The sequence below is a fragment of the Cicer arietinum genome, chromosome 3 (assembly GCF_000331145.2).
Source record: "Cicer arietinum cultivar CDC Frontier isolate Library 1 chromosome 3, Cicar.CDCFrontier_v2.0, whole genome shotgun sequence".
Classification (NCBI taxonomy): domain Eukaryota; kingdom Viridiplantae; phylum Streptophyta; class Magnoliopsida; order Fabales; family Fabaceae; genus Cicer; species Cicer arietinum.
The window spans coordinates 72572335-72597392 of NC_021162.2; the positions used below are offsets into that span (position 1 = coordinate 72572335).

At 30.5% G+C, this 25058-nt stretch overlaps 4 protein-coding genes across 5 annotated transcripts in view; all 4 read left to right on the top strand.

Annotated features, from left to right (window-relative positions):
- Positions 1 to 975, top strand: part of LOC101507374 (uncharacterized) — a 6726-nt gene extending 5751 nt beyond the window's left edge. For both annotated transcript variants that reach the window (XM_027332529.2, XM_012714178.3), the window contains exons 11-12: positions 1 to 278; positions 536 to 975. In XM_027332529.2, the coding sequence (XP_027188330.1) occupies positions 1 to 278; positions 536 to 839 (582 nt within the window). In that variant the 3' untranslated portion in view covers positions 840 to 975. The remainder of the gene's footprint in view (positions 279 to 535) is intronic.
- Positions 976 to 2420: 1445 nt separating this feature from the next.
- LOC101508435 (ribosome biogenesis protein NSA1) lies at positions 2421 to 9319 on the top strand. The gene is made up of 12 exons (XM_027333089.2): positions 2421 to 2639; positions 2739 to 2851; positions 2958 to 2987; positions 3074 to 3210; positions 3604 to 3783; positions 4837 to 4900; positions 5038 to 5145; positions 6094 to 6247; positions 7339 to 7428; positions 7759 to 7814; positions 8297 to 8354; positions 8656 to 9319. The coding sequence occupies exons 1-12, from the start codon at positions 2558 to 2560 to the stop codon at positions 8943 to 8945; spliced, it is 1362 nt and encodes a 453-aa protein (XP_027188890.1). The 5' UTR covers positions 2421 to 2557; the 3' UTR covers positions 8946 to 9319.
- Positions 9320 to 14257: 4938 nt separating this feature from the next.
- Positions 14258 to 15945, top strand: LOC101508746 (fra a 1-associated protein). Its single transcript, XM_004494211.4, has 2 exons — positions 14258 to 14575; positions 15321 to 15945. The coding sequence occupies exons 1-2, from the start codon at positions 14400 to 14402 to the stop codon at positions 15712 to 15714; spliced, it is 570 nt and encodes a 189-aa protein (XP_004494268.1). The 5' UTR covers positions 14258 to 14399; the 3' UTR covers positions 15715 to 15945.
- Positions 15946 to 16092: 147 nt separating this feature from the next.
- On the top strand, positions 16093 to 19298 carry LOC101488611 (calcium-dependent protein kinase 2). Its single transcript, XM_027332997.2, is given in 8 exon segments — positions 16093 to 17158; positions 17161 to 17395; positions 17397 to 17410; positions 17966 to 18106; positions 18210 to 18362; positions 18620 to 18677; positions 18679 to 18733; positions 18889 to 19298. Coding segments are annotated over 8 exon segments (1089 nt in total). The 5' UTR covers positions 16093 to 16875; the 3' UTR covers positions 19039 to 19298.
- The last annotated feature ends 5760 nt before the right edge of the window (positions 19299 to 25058 follow it).

The following is a 25058-nucleotide window of genomic DNA, read 5'->3' on the forward strand; positions in this document are numbered from 1 at the left end:
GGAAAGAGTAATGTATATATCAGTTCAAATGTAAAACAAGCTTTAGAAACATTAGAAAGGGCTATTTCAGTAGTTCGAAAATATGGATTTCATTCGCGCCGGTTCTCCTTTAGATTTGTTCATGAAGAGACCCGCTGCAAAGAAAAAAGTGGCGAAGTTGATCCATATTCTGCAAATCCTGTTCATCCATTTGTGAAAAATGATGTTAGTGTCAAAGGACCAAGCGGTAATGTTGTGCAGGAAAGTTCAGAAGATTTCTATGAAATCCAAAACATCAGGTGAGTCTGACACTACTTTACAAAAGTGACTTGCAAGGTGATCATAACTATTTAGCCTATATCACTATCAAATGTGATATTCTCAACCAGATATTTATATGAACAAATGACATACCCTTGTTTGAAAATAATTTGACTTTGTTATATCCTTTTTACATAATAAACAACTTATACTATAAACACTTAATTAAGTTGTTTAACCAATCAGTGTCAAGTTATATTTGGTTGACAATCTTATTACCTTTTGGTTCCTTCAGGCACACAGGAACAGATCCAAACTTAAAGGAACTAAATTATAACACAGTACCGGCTTTCCGAAATAAGAATCTCATTGAAGCAAACCAGGTTGATTCACATTCTTTGAAAAATGGGACAACACAAGACCATATAATATGTGATGATAGCAAGCAATATAGAGGACGAGATATGCGTTCAGATGACCCGATAAAGTCAAGCAGACAGAGAAAAATAAACAACCTTGTAACTCAAGGTATCTCTTCAGATGTACCAAAACAGTTAAGCAAGAGGAAAAATTATAGATACTGTTGTTTTACGCATTAGCAGAACAAAATTGGATACTTATATATATCTTGCAAACTTGACTCCACAGTTTAGTGCTGATTTGACCTACTGTTCCATCCCATAATATAAACAACCAATTTTAAAAAAAATTAATGTATTTGATTCAAATTTTAAAGTTGTGTTGGTCATTGTTTGGATTTTTTTTTTTTTTGGTTTGAGATTTCCATGCATTTATCCGGCAACATTAAATGAAATGAGAACCTTTAGAAATATCTCCTTTATCATATATTCTAATGTTGAAGGACAAATGACTCATAAATATTTCAATATGTATATTTTAAATTTATATTGATTTTTTTGCACAAAAGATGAGGACATTTTCTTTATTTTGATTAGATGGAATTGCATGATTGGGTAGGGCAGTAAAATTTGTTCCTGGAAACAATTAATCATGATTACTTTTTTTTAATGATAACTTTGTTTGAGAATCTGTTAATCATCAAATAAAGAAAAACTAAATTATATCCTAATACTGTGGAATATGAATCTAATTAATTGAATTACAAAATTTAAAGTTGAATTTTATAAGATTTAAATTACAAAATGAAAAGTTTCAAAATTACAAGTTTAAGTTTTATAGAATTTTATTACGATTTAATGAGTGTTAATTATTTATTATATGTCATATTATTTATAAATATATTATATCATTATTTATTAATTAAAAAATTAAAAAAATAATCAAAATAGTGAGATTTTAAAATAAGAAAATTAATATTATAAATTTGTAAAAACAAATGAACTAAAATTAACTTTAATAATATTATATTTTGTTGCTTTTGTGGACCTTTTTCTTCAAGAAATCGAACGATTAAATAAAAATTCTCTGTGTAGCGGACAAAATTCAACCTAACCACTATCACCTCACATAAGCAACGAGTTTTTTCTTTTTCACGTCACATAAGAAACGTATTTTAGTGTATTAGCCTTTTATTTGTTGTATATATTTTTTTATTATTAGATATATTTAAAAATTATAATTTTTTTTTTGGAGTCTTAAAATCTGTACTGTAGTTTGGACCTCAAGTCAACTCTAATTGCAATCTTTCCTTAGTTACTAATACTATTAATCTTAATATTACGAATTTATTCACAAATTCACTTATTTCAATTTTAGTGATGTTTAATATATGATAGTTTTGATCGAAAAATTATACTAGTTTTTAAGGATATTATTTTTTAATTAAAAAATTGGTCGATTTTTTTACAGATTTTTTTCATTTATGATATAGCTATGCTTTTTCTTTCAAAATTTAAATTGAAAAAATACTCCTTCCAATTATAAATATAAATATGTTTTTTCTTTCAAAAAATTTTAATATGTTTTTTGCTTTCGTTGAGATATGTTTTTTCATTTATTATTATTATTATTATTATTATTATTATTATTATTATTATTATTATTATTATTATTATTATTATTATTATTATTATTATTATTATTATTATTATTAAACCAGCCACCATTAGCCCAAAAATCAAATCCAATTATCGAAAATATGAATGAAAAATTGAAAATATAATATCAGAACTCATAAGCTCTGCGTTTTGCTCAGCCTCCTTCTCGCCGCCTACCCTCACACTCTCGCCGCTTCACCCTCACTGTCACTCTTGTCTCTCAGACTCGCTCTCACTTTTCCTTCTTCCCTAACTAACCTAAGCAAAGCACCAATACACAATAGTGCAAGCGCCGCCAAATGCCTCGCACTACTACTCTGGAGTGCCCTGGCTGCCCTCCACTTCGTGCCCTAACCTTTGACACACTTGGTCTTATCAAAGGTCTTACATTTTTCTATTCTTTTTCTTCTTCTTCTTCTTATTATTATTATTACTATCACTTTGTTTTTGCTTATCTTCCTATCTGCTTTGTAATGTTAGTTATCGAATCCCGTGAAAATCAAGGAGGTCCTAAGGTTGTAGAGAGATGGGGCGAACCTCATTCATCCAAGTTCGTTAACGCTGTTTCAATCATTGACCGAAAATCTCACCCTGTACTTTTTCTCTTTGCTTAAACCCTTTTTCTAATTTACCATTTACTCATTATTATTCTGGAATATTGGATTCTTATTATTTCCCTATGCTTTTCTTCTATTGCAGTTATTAGCTGTAGCAAGGAAAAATGGCCAGGTAAACTATTTTGCGGTTCTATAATTGTCTCTCAAAATATTTGTTATTAAATTTCATGCATTTCACTCCATGTATAAATATTACAGATTGATGTTTTGAGCCTTGTCAATGGAGATTCTCATGCTACAATTACCCCCGCCAATGATGTACATGTTCAGTCTGAAGAGAATAGTATTATTGGTTTGCATTTATTTGCTAAACAAAATCTTGACTTAGATTCCAGGTATTGTTTTATGTTCTTCACTTTAATACTATAATTTGAACTGACCATATTTTTGTCACCTTTCTCTTTTTCTGTTCTTCACTTTAATACTATAATTTGAATGGTAATTTTGCTGCAGTCATATGCTCTTGATTTTCATCCATTTTCTGAAGTTATTCGACATTGCGACTGTCTTATTTCAATCATCAAGTTAATAAGTTGGCTCTCATGTTCAAAATACACTAATCTTGCATGTGCGTGCACTCTTGTGCATGCACTTCTCCTGCATTAATTGCTTGCACAATACACTTGTGTGTGTGTTTGTACTTATGCATGTATATGTGCAGCTGTTATGCGTGTGATTTTGTATTTGTGTACTTCCAACATCATTCACATGTGGTCATTGTTATTTAGGGTTTGTACTTTACTTACATGCACGAGCAAAGGGAATGCAAGTATAAGGTCCATTGAAGTTCCTGATTCATTGACAGGATCTTCCTCTACTAATTCTTCAAAAACCTGGGATGTATGTAGTGGTGGTAACGTCTTGTGTTGCAAGGTGGACGGAAATGAGAAGTTTGCTTTATTTGGAGGGTGAGTTTTTACAATTTGCATGTTAAACAAACTTCTAAGATATGTTGAATGCTCATGAATATTGAACTGTTCGAACAGTTTTTCATTTTACGATAAAAAGCGATATGTGAGGGTTCTGATTTGAAGGCCAGCCAGATGTAGTCCCAAAAAAATAATAATTAGAAACAAATGTATCATTTTAATAGGAGCATTATTTTCTACAATAGATGCAGTGAACTTTTTGATAACCATGTCATTGGGCTTTATCCATATAGTTTGTGTTGCCTTACTTCAAGACCCCCATAGTATGTATGCAGAGATTCTAATTAACTTTGTAGAAAACATATCTAAAAAAGATCCGAGTATTGGAGCTTGTATTGTATTCAGAAATAGAGCCTTGAAGACTCTGTAGACTATAGTTGGCTGCATGAAAGCAGAGTTTTACAATTTGACCTTTGATAGATGCTGAAGTTACCAAGTAGCATTAGGGATGGCTTTCACTAAAATGTATCATAGTATTTAAGTCTTCGTCCATTTGGAATATCATAGATTAAATCTTATGGTTGGTTTCTGTATCTTGGTATATATAAGGATTTGTTTCCTTATTTAATTAAAATTAACAGTCTAGTATTAGGATAAATAAGGATTAGTGGTGTTTTCTAATTTAATTTAATAACATCCAACATATCATTTAGATAAATATCAACATAATTTTATTATTTTAAGTATTCATTTTTCTCCCTCTGTACCTAAGGAACTAAACGCTATAACCACAATATGAGTTTGAGGAAGCAAAAGAAAATATAATAGACTAATTCTATTATTGAAGGTCATATAGAGAAAAGCATCAAGAAATACTAGACCTTCCTTACTGCTCAAACATGAATTAACTTGATTATGCAACAATCACAAGCATATTACAAGTTACAACTGATCTATACAGCATACAAACAGGCACCCTTTACGACAAACCATTGAGAATCTAAACAAGGCAGCATCTTATAGCTATAACTAGTATATACAAATATGTTTAGTTGACACCTGAGAATTAATGAATAAGTACTTTATTTGTAGGAAAGGTGTTGAAGTCAATATTTGGGATCTTGCTAATGAGACTAAGATCTGGAATGCCAAATCTGTGAGCCATTACTTCAACCCCCTTCATTTCACATTTTTAATTAACTGTTAATTTATCTTACCCAATTTATCTTTTGCTTGAGCACATTTTGGTTTTTTAACCATGCTTGATTTTACCAATTCTTTTAACCTATGCAGCCTCCTAAAAACAGCCTCGGTATATTTACACCTACCTGGTTCACATCTGTTTCATTTCTCAGTAAAGATGACCATCGAAAATTTGTTGCTGGAACCAATAACCATCAGGTAATTTTAATCAGTGAATTCTTCTTAAGTTCTAAACTAAATGAAGAAAAAGATCTTTGGTGTTTGATGACACGAAATACTCCTCTTTTGTGTTCATACCTTTGAACAAGGTGTGTTAGAGGGTGTTTTAAATACTCTTGAGAAGGATTAATGATCATTCTCAATTTGGAATTGCAGAGAAATACAGATTATATTTTCTCAAGAGGGAAGGGAAACATATTTCCACCAAGTATATTCATGTATGAATACTTTATTGTCATGAATTATCGCTAATATATCCTGTAAAGGATAGCAATCCAGTTAAAATATACTCCCTTCATCCCTAAATATAAGACTCTTTTGAGGTTTCTTTGTCCTTTTTTATGACTCCTTTCAAATTGCCCATTGCATTAATTATTTTTTAGAAAAATACCTCTATTTATTTTGCACATGAGAAAGATAAACTTCTCTCTCTTGTGAGGATTGGTTGAAAGAGTACGAAAAGTGAGATAGTAGAATTATGAGATCAATAATCATATGGGTAATTTTGAAAAATTTATTCATGCTGACAAGTTTATTGCTATCGACCAAATTAACCACCTTTCTTAATACTTGTGAATTATGTAAAGGAGTTTTATATTAAGGGACAGGGTGTATCTTTTATGAATGTGTAAAGGTTTATTTTCTTAATAGGAAAAGATTTGGCCTTTGATATTTCTATTGTTTAATATTTTAGTTGAATGGGAAGGTAGTTTTTAATTTTTATTTTTCCCAAGAGTTCCAAAAATATTCTTTACATATATTTATAATGTGAGAAGTTTAATTACTTTTCAAATCAACTGTTTGTTACAGAAAGGAAAAAATTAATTGCTTTCTAATATTTAACTGTTATTTATTCTCTTGTATCTCTACTAGTACTTAAACATTTTCTAATCACTCTTCCATTTACAACTTTTGTCTTTTGAACAGGTTCGTCTTTATGACATATCTGCTCAGAGGAGGCCTGTTCTTTCTATTGACTTTCGTGAGACACCAATTAAAGCACTGGCAGAGGATATAGATGGCAATACAATCTACGTAGGGAATGGATCTGGTGACATGGCTTCTGTTGATATACGTACAGGTATCCCCGAAAGTTCTGGAGATGTTTCATAAACTTAGCAAGTCGTTACAAGTTACAACATTGTTAAACTTCTATATTATTCAGTATACTGTATTACTACATTTCATCATTGACATTCCTCATTCTATTTGTGGCTGAAAGTTTTGGACTATCTACTTGCTGCTTATGTGTTATATTAATTCTAGAAAATAATTTTCCTTTGGACAATTTTATAAACTAGCTACTATTTGTCAACAGAAATTGGATCTAGTCCCTTAAAAATATACACCTTGCATTTCATACAGTGGGGTTAAGTTCATTTTTGTAGCAACTTATGTAAAGATGGAAGGTCCATTTTTCCAATGTTTGAATGGTCATTTACAGCGTAATCTCTTCTTGAAAGACCAAGTGATAATTCAAATTTATAAATATGGAACATTTCATATTTTATATCCTTATCTTAGTCAAGGACAGACTTCAGTACAATTTTTCTAGGGATTTCAGTTTAGGTTAAGCATTAGTAAACAAATTATCTATCTTTGGAATAGAATTCAACTAGGATGTGGCTTTGGCATGTTGTTCGTAGTATTTTTTGTGCCGGAGATGTTATTTGAGCAGCAAAGAAAGAGTACCATCAAAGTATCTGGAGATAATTTTAAGGTTTAACGGAAGCAACATTTGGAACGAAAAGAGAAAATGTTTGTGTTGCGGGTTGAGCGAACTGTTTTAGGAATTCAGAGCACTCTTCATGATTTTATGCATAAGTTGGAATTGGATTCCGCAAAACATCCTTCTTTAGTAGAAAGGGATATACGGCATTTTTTTTAACTTGGATATATATCATTTTTACATTAGTCACATTTTTTGTAATGCTCAATTTAGATTCCTGAAGTTTCGTTTTTATGGATAAAAATACCTATATGTATAATTAAGATGAGCCCTTGTGGCTTTTACATTGACGTGTTCCTAACTTCCTACTATTTAGACAATTGATGGTCAACAGGTGCAATTGCATTACGCTATAGCTTCCAATTATTGTGAACTTTATTTATGTTGTCTTGTAGTTGACCTTTTTGAATTATTTTGTTTTGCTATTATTTTAATAAATGCAGGAAAAATGCTAGGATGTTTTACTGGAAAATGCTCTGGAAGCATCAGGTCCATTGTCAGGCACCCTGAGCTACCTGTGGTAGCTTCATGTGGTAAGCATCAGTCTATCTTTTTGCTTGTGTGTTGCAAATTCTTTTAAGTTATACTAGTGGTTCTCTGATTAAGTCTTGTTCACAATTTTTAAACAGTTCTCTCTAAAATTATATTATTTTCTGTTCATCTGGAGGCAAATTATAATCTTCTGTTACTATATCTAACTAGAGCGTGATTACTCCTGAACCTCATAAAAAAAGTACAAGGCGTGTATTACTGGTTCACTTTATTTTTCCTAGATAATAAAGTGATGCCATTTCTTAGTCTGATAAAAATATATCAAGCTCCTGTTATCAACACTATTGCTCATATCATGAATATTTTTTTAGGACTGGATGGCTATTTACGACTTTGGGATACCAAGACAAGACAACTTCTTTCTTCTGTAGGTTTCATATCCTTTTTCTTTGTACTTTTCAATATGTTATATAGTTCATGTAGTTCATATTTGTATGTCACTGCTAACTAAAAGAAATTAATGATATTTGACCATTTAAACCACATATGAGCTAAAAGAAATTAATGATATCTGGCTTATTGAAATATTAGATAAAAAAATAACGTATGAGCTAAAGGCCATTAACTTATGTGTGATTAAATCTACGTATGTTTGGATATATTGTTCAGTACTGTTTGACTTATTCCTGTATTTTAAATAGGTGTTATTTGTGAGGCCAAGAAAAAGAGTATGTTGTGAAAAAACCTTGTTTTTTTTGTCTTTTAACATAGAAACAGTAACTAGCCTAGTCTCCAATGACTGCCAGATTTGTTTTCTTCCTTTAGTAATATGCATCTACAAAGTAATTTTTTAAAATATTTTCCTGTTCTTGTATTGTAGTCATAATCACATATTTTGATTGGTTGCAGGTTTTTCTTAAGCAGCATGTTCTGCATGTTCTTTTTGACTCCAATTTCATTGTTGAAGGTTAGTATTTTTCTTGTTTCTTAATGTAGTATTTTTTTCTCTCTATATTTTCAATCAAGAAAGAGAAAGAGATTGATGATCTGTGTTATTTTGATAAATAATCAAACAACATAAGTTTGGATTTGAAACAGACAATGATTGAAGGGTGCAGTTATCAATATTCAATCTCTTAATGTTCAAAATTATCAATTAACTAAGAGAGACACTTGTAAAATTTAGTATGAGGGGCTGCAATAGATTTGTTATATAATTTTTAAAAGAGTACAACTATTATTATGCTCCTCTAATTTTATTTAATCAGATATGCCCAAAGGAGCGGATTCGCTACCATGCAAGGAACAAACAATGAAGGAGATCGCAGTTGGGGAAGAAATTGAAGCATCATCTTTGAAAAGAAAAAAGTCTTCTAAAGTTAAAGAAAATGGGATAGATGGTAGTGAAAAAAAGAGAAGAGCTAAGCAGAGCGAAGAACGCAAAAAGTCTAAAGGAAATGATGGACCTGAGAAGATGGCATCAAGAGAAGAAAGAAGCAAGTCAGCATCCAAGAAAAGAAATAAGAGCTCAAAAAAAGAAATTTCAGATGAAGAGTAGTGATTTAGTTGGATTGATTACAATGCGATATATGCACAAAGGTATCCAAACTACTATTTGGATGCAGGGTAATGAAGGCAGTAAAAGTTCTAGCAGGAATTTGTGTTTTGTAATTCAATCTGCTTGGAGGTTGCTTTGTGGGGAAATTACTAGGCTGGTTAGATTTGTTCGATTTTGTGAAATTTTTATGCACAAGTGTATTTTAAGTTATCCAGCATTGAGGTTAGGGTTTAGCCATGTCTCACGGTTCCTTACAAAATGTTCATTATTTTGCTTTGCTAATATTCGCCAGTGGACAATCCTTTTTTCTTTGTTCAATCAAATTTTGTTTCAGATAATATATGTTACATTTGATTAAGAGATTCTTTTGATTACATTGAGACGATATTAATTTGTAGTGTTGTTTTTTAAAAAATTTATCGGTAAACAATGTTTTGAAATTATATAAGAATCAATAATATATTTAATAATTTATTAAATGATATTAATGTTTGTAAAAAAAAAAAAGGTACTAATAAAGATGATTTGGAATATTTTTTAAAACTCACCTACAATTATTTCTAGGAGTTTCTCCAAATTGAAGAATTTTCCACCTCAATTTAAAAAACTACAACATTATCCCTTCTTCAAACCTTATTTCCACATTTTACAAAATCATTTATATTTTAACAAATGTTCACTAAATTAAAGTACATTTTTACTTTATGTCAAATCTTTGTAGTCAATAGTGGCAGTGGCTGCATTTGCAGTGGTGCGTGGTGGTGTGGAGGTTTAGTTGTGGCGTGATAGATTAGTGTAGCGGTTGAAGCCGCAATTTTACAAAAGACATTAAAAGTTCTTTTAGTTTGTGAAAAAGACAAGTTTCTTCGTGGTTTATTCTTTTTTGAATCAATTAGGGATTTTTCTTCTGCATTCTCTTCTCTCCTTTTAATCGCAACCTCCCATCTCATCTGCTCCGTTGCCTCTCATTTCTTCTATGTGAGACTTCGGGACGACTATGGGCAACTCATGTGCGACCTTCGCTTCTCTATTTTCTGTGCCACCAAACCTCTTCTTCTCTCCTATTTCTTTCACCCCGAACTTTACCGTAGCAGTTAGACTGCTACTCGTTACACTGCAATAACATTTTGAGAGTTTTCTTTTGCGCTACGCTTGTTAGTGTTTAAACTGTTTGCAATGGAAGTAAGCAAAAAAGAAAGGAATGATATGAATGTGTTATTTCACTGAGAAATTGTTATGCTATTTATATATAGCTTTATCACATTATTTCTAACTAAATTCTACATAACTAACTTTTATCTAACTTATTAAGCAAGTGGTTAGTTAATGCTTACATACAATCAAATCTAACTTGAAGTGTAACTGAATACGAAGATCGTTTAATTTCTAACTTGAAGTGTAACACTCAAAACCAAGAACATTCTTGGTTTCCAACACTCTCCCTTAATTCAAGTTTCTTCAATCAGCGACATCTTTTGAAGCCTCTCGATCTTGAGTTCTCCTGCTCTTCTGGCATTGTCTGCTAATTCGTGATCACAAACCTCAAAAGCTAAGCGAGCCTTCTTGAACATTCTCTTCTTCTCATCAACTACTAATTCCATCTTTCTTATAGCTTGTTGCACCACTTCAGCAATTCTATTGCATGCCTCCTGTGGAGCAATCAATCTTCCACTTTCTGCATTTTTCAAGTTCTTTGGAGAATCCAAGTCAAGCTCTTGGAAAACCATCAATATTGCCCTGCATGGTACTTTAGAATCCATTTTTTTTTTTCACTTTTCAGATTTTTCTTGAGATCATCACACTTCAAAAAAAGATTCATCCCCCGTTGGTCTTTACTACTATGAAAGATCCTACTAACATAATCAAGCTTGCTATCCATTTTCTCTTCAGGAACATCCCAAGACAGATTTGCCGTTATATTCTCTGGAAGAATATCTTCATCTTCACCATTTTCATTGCCATAACCATCTTCATCTCCCTCGGTGAAGTGTTCATTAGTGTGAGCTTCATCACTGTCACCTCCATCATAAACACAGGGGGTTACCATTGTGCCTTCTGTTTCTAGTAACCGTAAACACACCTTGCTTAACGTTGGAGCTTCTTGAATCAGATTCCAAAATAGAATTTTTCGTCTTGACTTTCACTCTTCAACTACCATGATTTTTCTCGTTCCTCGCATTTCCAAGTTCTTTCTGCCATTCTTCTTCCTTCTTCTTCACAGTTTCAATTTCAGCCTGTTCCAATTCAACAACTCGGAACTTTTCAATCTTTGATTCCTCCTTAGCCAGCTTTGAGCCATCAATGCTTCCCTGAGTTTCTCATTTGCTTCCTCATCCATTCTATGTGCTTTTTTAAACTCATCAATAGCTTTTACATTCTCCTTCTCAACCTGAAGAATATGTTCCAATTGTTTAAAAACATTTATAATCTCCAATCTGCTTTGGATATACTCATCCTGATTAAATCCATATTTTAACTGCACTACTTCAGCTTTAACCGAGACAAACTCGACTTTGAGCTAGTTTTCGACAACTTCCAGTACATTCTTTTTATCTTCACTGACTAAATGAGCCTCAACTTTTCTCACAAGTTCCTCCAATGATAAGCTTCTAAAATGTTTGCGCCTTCAAACGAAAGCGATTCCACTATCTTATTTGCAGCTTCTAATTTTATTTGAGATTTGCCAACTATTTCCAAAGCATTTAATTCAATTCTCTACAATGACTCACTTCATTCTTCAGTTTTTCAATTAAAGAGAATTTTTCATCAAGCTCCATCTTCAACTCTTGTATCTCAGCCTCAGTCGAATCACCAGCTTCCTTAGAAGCCTCTTCAAATACAACAAACTCCATATCTTGGTCTTGCTTAGTAGAATCACAAGACTTCTTCAGTTCAGGCTGCTTTGATCCTGCTTTGTTTGAATCAATACATGTCTCAAAACTGTCTAAAAATGGAGAACATTATGCGTTTGTGGTAGCCATCAACAAAACTGTGTCTGAAAACGGAGAATGTTATCCGTTTGTGGTGGCCATCAACAAGACTGTATCTGAGTCTGACGAGAAATATTCTTGAACAACACATGCTTCATCTTCTTATGTGTCCTTCCTTTGTCAGCCCAACATTCATTAGAAAAATATCCAAACTTATCACAATGGTAACATTGCACCTTCTTGTCAAAGTTCTTTGATCTTTTTGATTTACCACTTGCATTGCCCTCTTCTGATGAAGATTCAGACTTGTCATACAGTTTCTTAAATTTATTCTTCTTTCATTTCTTTTTTTGGTCTTCTTTCTTGTTGGCATATACTACTAATGTCTGATTTCCAAAATTACTTCCACTCCTTTAATCCATTCTCACTCTCTTGCTCCTAGAGTTCCCTACAACTCTTCAAGACTCAATGTGGAAATGTCTTTGGATTCTTCAATCACACACACAACATAATCGAACATGGGATGCAAAGATCTCAATATTTTTTCACATAGTTTCAATTCAGTAAGCTTCTCACCACAACCAGCCATCTGAATTGTGATTCTCCTCAATCTTGAAATCATATCTGAAACCTTCTCTTGTTCCTCCATCTGCAACAACTCGAACTGTTTTTGTAAGGTCTGCAATTTCACTTTCTTGACCTTGGTTCCTCTAGAATAACACTTCTCCAAAATGTCCCATGCTTCTTTTACACTTCTTCCATCAGAAATTTTGTTAGAGTTGATTGTGTCAAGGCATTAATGAAGAATGAAGATGGTCTTGCAATCTTTCTTCTTGATTTCTTTAAAATTCAACCTTTGCTCCTTTGTTGGGTTGGCTCCCAGATCTTCAAAACCTTTATATGATTTTCAACACTTCTTGAAATTCAAACAATGCTCGAATCTACACTCTCCACCTATCCCAATCTTTTTCATCAAAATGTGGCATGTGGACTGAAAAATTTCTGTTGTTTGCACTTGAACCCATTCTCACTACGTCGTGTTTGATCCTCACACTTCACCTGTGTTTTTCACTCTTTAATTTGGATCAATAAACCTTGCTCTGGATATCAATTGTTAGTGTTTAAACTGTTTGCAATGGAAGTAAGCCAGAAAAGAAAGGAAATATGAATGTATTATTTCATTGAGAAATGGTTATTAGGGGTGGGAATAGGTCAGGCCAGGCCAGGCTTTGCAAGGCCTGAGCCTGACCTAGATTAATTTTTTAGGCCTAGCCTGGCCTACGGCCTATCATAGGCTTTTTTTCCGGTCTGGCCTGGCCTTTTTAAAAGTCTGGCCTGGCCTGGAAGCCTATTTAAAAGCCTTATTCATATTAAAATATTTAAATGCTCTCCACATACCAATATCAATGTACATATCTATATATATTAAACAAAAAATAATTTTTCTAACAAAATAATTTTTAAAAAATCTGAAACAAACATAAACCCTAAAACATAATTCTTGGTTTCAAAGAATAGATTTTTTTTTTAAACAAATATACCAATTATTACCTCTCAAACAAATATGGAAGGACTACTGAGTTATTGACTAATTGAATGGCTACTGAATATGGAAAGACTACCAAATATGGAATGACTATCGAATATGGAATGACTACTGAGTGATTGTCTAATTGATAAAATTTAAAATAGGAAATAATATTATTAATATAATAATAAAAAATAACATTAATAAATAATTAAATATATATAGGCCGGCCTGTCAGACCTAATAGGCTTCTTTATAAGCCTGAGTCTGACCTATTTAAATAAATAGACTTTAAAAATAGCCTGGTCTTTTTATTAAATAGGCCAGGCTAGGCCAGTAAGTCAGGCCATAGGCCCCTGTCGGACGGCCTAGCCTATTCCCATCCCTAATGGTTATGCTATTTATATTAACTTCTATCTAATTAACTAACTAAGCAAGTGATTAGTTAGTTAATTAGTGCTTACATACAATCAAATCTAACTTGAATTACACAAACTGAATACAAGATCGTTTGACGTTCTCCTTTTTTCTGATACTCAAAACCAATAACATTCTTGATTTCCAACAACGTTATCCGCCATTGACTAGATAGTGTCAAATCCTTATGTATCCCAAATATGTTGATAACAAATGAGAATTTATGTAAAAAGAAAAAGGAATTGACTAGAAACAAAATTTATTTTTGTAAAAGACAATTTGTTTCATTTTTTCTATTTAGTAGAAGATAATTTTTATTTTTATTTTTATTTTCCAAAAAAAGAAAAACTGTTACCTCTAAAAAATTGAAACAACCAAAATCAACATATTGAAATTGCAACTAATTCTAAAATATTAAAAATTAAAATTGAAATTGTCTTGTTGGCCAAGTAAGTAGTGGCGATATTTGCACCACCCTTTTGCTGTGTAATCTCTCGAATGTTCGCTCGAGGATTCTCTATAATATAATATAACCATCATAGTTAGTTGATCGATCGAACGCAAAATTGAGATTCGAAAATGGGTTGGGTTTGGAGCGACGACGATTCTCAACTCAACACCTCTTCAGGATCCGACGAACGATACTCCACCAGAAAAATCGTGAAATCACAGTGCAGAACGGAGGAGGTTGAACCTGGAAAGTTCGTTAAGAAATGCGAAAAAACCGAAGAGCTTCTCAGAACTTGCACCGGAAAGTAATAATCTTCTTTCTTATTCTTTGTAACCTTATTCCCAAATTATATTGTATTATATGATTGATTAATTAGGTATTAGGGGGAATTGCTTTTGCTGTAAATTCTAGGATATTATGTGCGGATTTCTCTTTCTTTCTTCTTTAATCATAAACTAATTTCAAACTTGTTTTTAATCTAAAGTTGGAATATTTGCAATTGAATATGAGACTGCTGAGCTTGTTCCATATTAAAATTAGGATAAAGATTGGAGTTATAATTTAGATTCGCCCTTTCTATGTTGTGACAAAATTGACAACTTGTAGAATTCTGGTCACCAGAATGTTTGGAAACATTATATTATTGTAGACTGCAGTATCTCCTCCCCACCCAAATCTAATTTGAAAAGGGGATTTAGTTCAAGAAGCTCTGTATTTAACAGAGCGGCCTTGACAGATGAACTGCCCCAAATTATCCCAGTACATCTTTTCATTTATTAAGGGCCTTAAACAAATAAATTTTACTCCTCTACAATGACAAATTGGTAAAGTGAGTAAATCAATAGTGAATGTGCTTCAATGAAGTATATACAGACACACCCTTTAAAAAATTGTGCCTCATTAGTTGATTATAACTTTTGGCCATTAGTTTCTTGGGAGTAACAGCTGCAGTACTCAATTTCCCTATCTTTGTAGCATTTTATTTCTCTCACTCTCCTTCAAATGCGACTGAAACTCTAATTTCATCTTTACCTTTCCCTAATTCTCAGGCCTGTTGAAGTGCTGCAATCGAACAAAGAGTACACAGAAGAAGATATCACTGATGAGGTACTTAGAGGTAGGTCTACCACATTTGGCTCATCAAACAGCTCATCAGACCATGGCGTGTTTGACTTCCCTGGGCTGCGAAGTGATATTGAAGTCATGGAACGCAACCTCTTTGGTGGTCTTGGTCGCTTCTTTGAAGCAGCTGAAGAAATGAAAAATGGCTTTTTTGATGTTATTGCAAAGTCTCCACCTATATTTGATGTAGAGTCATCATCTTCATCCCCTATGAGGCGAGGGATCCCTATTGAAGAGTATGGCCGGCAAGAAACTCATCCTAGATCCAAGGATATGGAATCAACGGATACTGATTTCACTGCATTGGCTAAAGATGTTTAAACTAAAGCGTCATGATTAATATATTTTTATTAGTTTTCTGTTGGATCACGAACATCTGAATTACATGTATGTCCTTTAATATGATGTTTCTCGGTATCTTTTTGCCAGTTGTTTGATATTTTTTTTTATAACTCTGGCTGATGTGCCATGTTACCAAGTTCTATCTTTTGCCATGAATGGCCATCTTATTCTTGGTCAATTCAATGGTTATGTTCAAAATTTAATTTTCAATTGGGTTGGTATTGCAAGTTCGAATTCACAATGTAGTTCATCAATTACTTCTTTTGAAGTTTTTTTTAGTGTGAACTATACTCATGAGCCACACGGTTCATGTATTTTTGTATTATGATTCTTATGTGGAATTGGACACTATACTGCACGATCCCTTTAACTTGTAGAGTGATGTTGAGAATTTGAGATTCAAGTCATTAGTGGCAATTTGCTGCTTTGTTGACTTAAAAGCCTCCGCTAAACATGTGAAAAATTGGTATGCATTTACTTTGTTCTATTTAAAGTGTGTACATTTAGAATGTTGACTTCTTTTGCTATTGAAAGTTAGTGCGACGCCACTTATCTGCTTTCTCGTTAAATCCCTTTTCCTTTTTTGAAGATGATGTTCACTTTAAGCCATGAATTTTGACTCATGGAAATAAAGAATAATGAAAAGAGTGATCAAGTACTACTCAAAAAAAAATTATCAAGTATTCAATGATTATTAGATTGTGCTCTCTCAAGCTACTGAGAATGAAACCACTGAGAATGAAACCTTTCCATGTAAGTACATGTGTTGTTAATAAATTTGAATATACTTAGATGCATCAAAACAGTGGTTGTTGCAGATTTTCAAAATTTAGTTTTTGTTTGTTTGATGCATAGAAACAAACACATAGTGACTAGTGAAAAATGGGAAACAATTGTGTTGGATCAATAACCTCTAAAGATTAAATTCTTCCCTTTATTCTTCCAATTTCATTATGGTGGTCACATCCAATCAATGTAATAGAAATTGCCAATTCAGATTCACCAAACACAAATGCTTCAGAGACTGTTCAACAAAATCCACCACTGGTAGTGAAAATTGTCAACAAAGAGATAAACAATGATAAGCCTTCAGAGGAACAACAAACCTGTATATCAAAAGATTCAGAACAACCAGTTATTATGGTGTTGAAGGAACAAAAACCAAAACCAATGATGTTGCAAAATATTAAGAGGGTAGTAGCAAAAAGTGCTGGTCTTCAAGCAGAATCAGTTTTGCTGACAAAAAGTGGTCATTTTAAGGAGTACTATAAATTGGGAGATGAACTTGGGAAAGGACAATATGGAATTACTTCACTTCGCTTGGAGAAATCAACAGGGAAAAACTATGCATGCAAATCCATTCCAAAGGTGAAATTGATAAGAGATGATGATTTGGAGGATGTAAGGAGGGAGGTTCGGATAATGCTGTTGATGTTCATGTTGTTATGGAATTATGTGAAGGGGGTGAGTTGTTTGATAGGATTGTAGAAAGGGGTCATTACACAGAAAGAAAGGTTGCTAAACTTGCAAAGACTATTGTTAATGTTGTAGAGGCTTGTCATTCGCTTGGTGCAATGCATCGCGGTCTTAAGCCTGAGAATTTTCTTTTTGTTGATGGAAGTGAAGATTCAACTCTCAAGGCAATAGATTTTGGAATGTCTGTTCTTCACACCAGGTTTGGAAATTAAGTTTCTTTTTTAATCCTTTTCTTCAATTAATATCGATCTCTAACCGTAGTTGTTTTTCGTAGTTTCAATTCGTGGCTACTTTAATCATTAGTAGGATTACACTTATAGTACAATTTTTTTATAGGAAAACTTTAGTGGTTAATTTATTAAGGAGGAGGACCGGGAAATATTAATCAAAACTACTAGGCTAATCCTTCTGGGACATTTATGGTGCAATTTACTTTGTATTATGAAATTTATTAAGCCTCTTTGACCGAAGCATTAGGCATTTTTTTTTAGTGAACTATCCCTAAGGTTTTAAATTGTGGTCAGAGTAATGTTCACAATCTTTAATACTTAGGAGAATCATTGTCAAATTTAACTTATGTAGCGTCAGTTGCGATTGCAGAGGCATAAGAAACTATGATGTCTCGACCCAAATAGTGGCCGCGTACTATTTTTTTTTTTTATCAAAACCTTGATTATACTATACCTACTATTGGTGTAATGATCATAGAGAATTTCTAGAGTATGTGTTTGTGACTAACAACCTTCATTTACAGGAGAAAAGTTTAGGGATGTGGTAGGAAGTCCTTATTTTGCACCTGAGGTTCTAAGGCGGTGTTATGGTCCAGAAGCCGATGTGTGGAGTGCAGGTGTGACCATATACATTCTCTTATGTGGAACACCTCCTTTTTGGGGTGGTAAGATAATATCTCAACGATCTTTTCATTTTGTTTAATTACTATACCCTTTTTTTAATTTCTTATAAAAATTGAGGATTTTGATTTTGTTCTTTGTTAATAGAATTGGATCAAGAGATATTTGATGAGGTCTTATTTGGTGATCATGATTTCTCTTCTGATCCTTGGCCAAGTATATCTGAAAGTGCAAAAGACTTGGTTAGCAAGATGCTTGTTAGAGATCCTACAAAACGGATAACAGCACATGAAGTTCTTTGTAAATTTCAATATTCCCTTCTTTTTTTTTTTTACATTAAGAATCATGATACTAGTGAAGCATATTTCATATTTTCTTTATTGTAGTGTTTTTTATTGTTTCTTTTTATGCATCTTCAGCTCATGCAATGTATGTTTTTAAAGAAAAAAATACATGTATATATAGTGCTTAATTTTTCATCACTTTGTTTAATCATATATAGAACTTGAACTTTTTATTGCCATCTTGTAAATGATGATGTTCCAATTCTTTTGCAGGTCACGCCTGGATTCAGGTTGATGGAGTTGCTTCAGACAAGCCTCTTGATTCTGCAGTTGAGTCATCTAAAGCAATTTTCTGCTATGAACAAGCTCAAGAAAATGGCTCTTAGAGTTAGTAATTTATCTACCACATAACTGTCACATGAGAGTATATATGCTTTCTATATTTTGGCAGTAGTACCAGTAGATTGTTATTTTTTATACATTGAATCTTGGTTGCAAAGTTGAATATGTCAACCTAATATTTTTCGTAATTTTTCTTGTAGGTTATTGTCGAGAATCTATATGAAAAAGAAATTTATGGGTTGAAAGAATTGTTCAAGACGATAGACATGGACAATAGTGGCCAAATTACTTTTGAAAAACTCAAAATTAAACTAAAAATATTTGACATGCAAGCTGTAATTATCAATTAAAAAATCATCTTCAATTCTCTTAATGTCACAAAATAAAGCTGATATTTTGATCTAATAAAGTAGTATTGATAATTCTAGTAGTACATTGTTATAATCTATTTGTTCCAATTTTGTTTATTATTGCAGGCAGATGTTGATAATAGTGTTATAATCTATTTGTTCCAATTTTGTTTGTTATTGCAGGCAGATGTTGATAATAGTGTTATAATCTATTTGTTCCAATTTTGTTTGTTATTGCAGGCAGATGTTGATAATAGTGTTATAATCTATTTGTTCCAATTTTGTTTGTTATTGCAGGCAGATGTTGATAATAGTGTTATAATCTATTTGTTCCAATTTTGTTTGTTATTGCAGGCAGATGTTGATAATAGTGTTATAATCTATTTGTTCCAATTTTGTTTGTTATTGCAGGCAGATGTTGATAATAGTGTTATAATCTATTTGTTCCAATTTTGTTTGTTATTGCAGGCAGATGTTGATAATAGTGTTATAATCTATTTGTTCCAATTTTGTTTGTTATTGCAGGCAGATGTTGATAATAGTGTTATAATCTATTTGTTCCAATTTTGTTTGTTATTGCAGGCAGATGTTGATAATAGTGTTATAATCTATTTGTTCCAATTTTGTTTGTTATTGCAGGCAGATGTTGATAATAGTGTTATAATCTATTTGTTCCAATTTTGTTTGTTATTGCAGGCAGATGTTGATAATAGTGTTATAATCTATTTGTTCCAATTTTGTTTGTTATTGCAGGCAGATGTTGATAATAGTGGCACAATTGACTATGGAGAATTTATAGCTGCAACATACATTTTAGAAAATGAAAATAAGATACGTTTTCCAAATTAAATGGACAAATTTTTCTTTTAATAAGTAAAAGTTTAAATGATTTCTCACAAGTACTACTCATATTATATCTCCACAAATATTGATATGTCATGACGCAAATTACAACTGAATATATCTTCTTTCTCTACATTTAATGTAAGTTCCTTTGCAAGTTCTTTTGAAAGAAAAAAAATTCAAATAATTGAGCATCGGAGACTTACTAGAATCACATAAATTATCAAGCCTCAACATGATTACTTACACAAATGAAAATTAGAGTTACTGTATTAAAAATTGGAATTACCAAACTGAAATTTTCTTTTTAAAAATTTATTTATAAAATAGTTTTTAAAAAGTAAAACACAAACACACAAGTTCTAAGTGTGTGAGCCATGTTAAGATTCTATTTCCATAAATCGACAAGCAAGAGGGTGATGGTTCTTATTGCGGACCACATATCAACTACGTTGCCAATTTGCTTCTTCAAAGTTCATACATATATGTGAGAAGGACCGGCCTAGTCTCAAGGCTAGGAAAAGGAAAGCTAATGTTTGTAGGTCATAGATTTTGGACAAATTGCATTTGAGGTCTCCTAGAGAGTGGAGAGAAATATTGTATAGAGGGACGTCAATAGTACGATGTGCCAAATAGTTACTTCATTGCGGTGTAAAAAATGGTAAAAAAATATTTGGATAAGTGATATAGATCTTGTTTTGCCAATAATGTTTGATTTGTATTTGAATTTTTTTTTTTTTATGTTTGAAAATAAACAGTGAAGTCACTAAAAGAGATATAATTAAAGATGACAATACAACTCGTACCATTCGATATCCATTTTAATTCAATTTGAGAGAAGAAATCTATTTTGATTGAGTTTTTTTCGAAATTAAAACTCAAATGCGGAAACGAATTTGAGGTGTTGATATTCACCTCGTCCCCACCTTCAAACGTGTCCTCTAAATGATATTATTTTTATTTTTAAATTTTATATCTATGTATATATTTAGTATATTTAATATTTTAAATATTAAGAATTATAATCTTCTCTTTATAAAAAATGTGATTTTTAATATTTTTGTTTATTATTATATAATAAAAAAATTATTTTATTATAATAAATATAATTTTTAAATTTATTATATATATATATATAAGGGTGTGAGTGTGTGGATTTAAATTTTACATAGAAGTATATGTGGTGGTGAAGATGGGAAAATTAGATGTGGTGGTGGTGAAGATGGGAAAATTAGATGTGGTGGTGGTGAGTGATTTCTTAATGAGGTAGGGAAAAGAAAAAAAGAAATGAGAAAGCGTAAAAGAAGGGACATAGATTCAAGACCTATTTGTTAAAGATTCTAACAAAATGATTTTGGTATTTAAGAATTGAAAATTTTTTCTGGATTTTTAAGAAAAGGTGAAAATATATGTTGTAGTAAAAATTAATTTTTTTATAAAAAAAGTCAATCATAATTTTTATTTTATTTTAAAAACTACACAAAATAGGTTTAGATATAGAGAAATCAATTGAAAGAAAAGCCAAATAATTTATTAATAAAATTTACCTATAATTTAATCGTAAAAGTTTTATAACATAATATTCATAGAATTTAATTTGTATGTTTGGATAGTTCAATATAGTTTTATACATTACAGAAAATACAAACAAATTAAATATTATAATGATGATGATATATACAATATTTTAAAACATTGACATCATCGATAACATAAATATTAAAATTATATAGACAATATGTAATATAATATTAAAGTATTTTTTATGGTCTATAATAATAATAATATTAATAATATTAATAATATTAATATAATATAATATAGATATAGATATATGTATATATAATTACAAAAGTATATATATTAAACGTCATAATTGCTTATGGGTATCTTAACTTAATTTTAATTTAATTTCATGTAACATTTCAGTCATTTATCTTCTTTTTTTTAATTTAGTCTTTTAATTAATTTTAAGTAATAATTTGATCATTTATATCTTAAAATATCAACAATGTTATCTTTTCTTTACATAAACTTAGAAAATTTATCAAAATCTTCAAACAAAAGCCATAAAATTCAATATAAATTTTAAGAAAATTCATATATTCATCAAATGTATAACTTAAATATTTAAATAAACTCATATTTTCATCTACAACAACATAAAATTCATCAAATGAAAATATGAGTTTATTTGATGATTGAGTTATGAATTTGATGAAATTTGTATTATATTGAAGATGATAATTAATTTTATAAATTTTATTTGAAAATTTTGATAAATTTTTGTGAAGATAACATTGTTGACATTTTAAGACATAAAAGATCAAATTGTCACTTAAAATCAAATAAAAAATCAAATTGAAAATAAATAAATAAATAAAATACTCAAGTATTATCTGAAAATAAATTAATGAACCACAAGAGCAATTATGTCAATATTAAAATTAACATAGGGAGGGACCAAACCCCTTACCACCCCAAAGATCAATATCCGACTAAATAACTTCTCATTTTAAAATAATATTAAGATTATTTCAAATTATCTTTTGGTTGAAAAAGTTGAAGATGAAAATTTACAAAAATAATTAATTTTAAAAAAAAAGTTACATTATTACAAAAATAACTATAACAAATCAATCTTTCATAAATAGACATTTTGTATAAATGATTAAATATAAAATTGGGAGATATACCAATGAATACTCACCATTGGTACGTAGAGCCTAAGCCTAATAATATACACATTTGAAACCCATTTATTTAAGCACATGAAAGCAAGACCATCATTATGAACACGCTTTCATAAGAGCAACTCTTTATAATAACCATTTCATCTACTCACGTGGTACCTATTTGATAATAGGACTTTTAGTGCAAACTTGGAGAAAAGGGGAAATCAATGAGAAGATTTCAGTAATGAGAGAGATATTTGATAATAGTACTCTTGGCTTTTTCCTTCTAAGGAGGGTCCAGTAATTTCTACTAACATTGAATCAACTTTGTTAATAAGGTGAAAAGTGTAATATACAAACATTTTTTTGGAGACCGAGGCAACAAGTTTTAATACTAGAAGGGTGCAATGAAAGTAATAATTTTAAATCACTTTTTGGGATTCGGGAGGAGGGGAGTAAGAAGATAATAGATATTTTTTAATTTTTTTTGAATGTTTATTATAAGAAATGAATCTGATTAACAAGTTTTAAATGCAGTTTTTTATTAATTTTTAATGTATTTTTTTTTATTATGCAATTATAATATTAAGAGTATTATGACAGCCATTTGTCTCCATTCTTTCCACTTTAATACAAAAGATTTCCACTTAAATATTTCTTAAGTGAACATAGAACCAAATTTACGACTTTATATCATAAATATGACGCTTGAAAATACAAGACAAATAAAACATTGAAAATCAATAGGCTTAAATTCCAAAATCCAAAATCAGACCATTATAAATGGGACCAAAGTGAAACTTATGAAACAAACTTAGCTTTAAAAAAGAATGGTACCAAAATGAAGTTTAATATAATCAACCAAATGTAGAACATTAAATTAAATAAAAATTATTAAATCAAATAATAATAAATTTCAAAAAGTTGCACATAATAGAAATTGAAAACACGGCTGATATTTATTACGATTATATGTTATGTTCGATTCGAAGAAATGCAAGAACCTATACATGTTCCCATTAGATAATAAGTCAACAAAATGTTAAATTCTGAATAGACACCATACTTACAGGGTGTAACTGAGTCAAATGTATGGCTGAAAGCAAATATACAGATGAGGCAGCCGTTGTTAAACAAAGCCAAAGTTTTAAAAACTGAAACATTGCCAGTGAAATTAAAAAATTAGTTACCACAATTATACTCGATTAATCCTTGCAAATCTCAACTAAACAATGGAATAACACTACACATCATATTACATATAGAAACTTAAGACTGGTACAACACGTTATGATACTTAAAGCAAAATTATTAGATGAGATTTTTTTCAAAAGTTAATAAATAAATTATTAAAATTTTATTTATAATTATAGAAAAATTATTACACAGAATTAATGACATTTTCAAATTTTTTTTTTATATATTTTCAAAAAATAAAATAAGACATTTCAACTGTTCTACGGCAACATAAAAATTTTCCAATTTTTAGTTGTAGAAGAAAATCATGTATATACGTTGTACTAGTCAAATAACTCATGTTAGTAATATGTTCAACACTTGTCTCATGATTTTTTAATTTATAATCAATATTTCTTATATAAGTAATGTGCTCACTTTATATGTTATAATTTCTCAATTTATAATTAATATTTCTTTCATTTCTACTGCTCTTTCTTCGCTAATTTACTTGTACCAAATAGTAGTAAAATTGCAATAAAAACAAAAATATTATTTAATTTATATAAGATTTTTTTGAGTTTAATCATAGCTTAAAATGTAAGGTATTTTTTTATTAAATAAAAAAATTTAAACCTTTTTATTAAATAAATTTGTTTTGTCGTATAGAAAAATCTAAAATGACTTGTTATAAACCCTTTTTGTTTTATTGCGCAAACTCGACGTAAGTTATACAATCATAAAATACAACAAAACTTCTAACTTAAATAATTAAACGACTCAAAAAATTTAACCTGAAAATAAATTAAATTCAAAGTGAAACAACAATATTGATGTTGATTTTTTGTATTTAGAGTTAAAAGTTAGAAAAGAAAAAAAATTAAACACACGATATCTTTCTCTTTCTGAACTTTTGGAAACCCCATTCTATTCATCTTCCGAAACATATTGTTATGGTAGGATTTTATTAGAGTTTTTCATTGATTCAAATCTACGATTAAACAAAAATTAATGCATTAATAAATAATGAGAAGATCAAATTGACTTAACCAACGAATCTTATGTATTGCTATACATATATTATTTTATCAAATGAAAATATAAACGGTTAAAATTTTAAAATACATGTAAAACTTAGAGGAATAGCATTCTAATAAAACTTACATGTGAAATGAAAATATTTTAAAATGTATGTAAAACTTAGAGAATTAAGGTTCTAATAAAACTTCTATGTGAAATGAAAATATAAATGTGTAAAAGTCACTCGAAATTTTACCGTTTGTATAAATAAATTTTTATTTTTTTTATAATATCAATCGAATTATT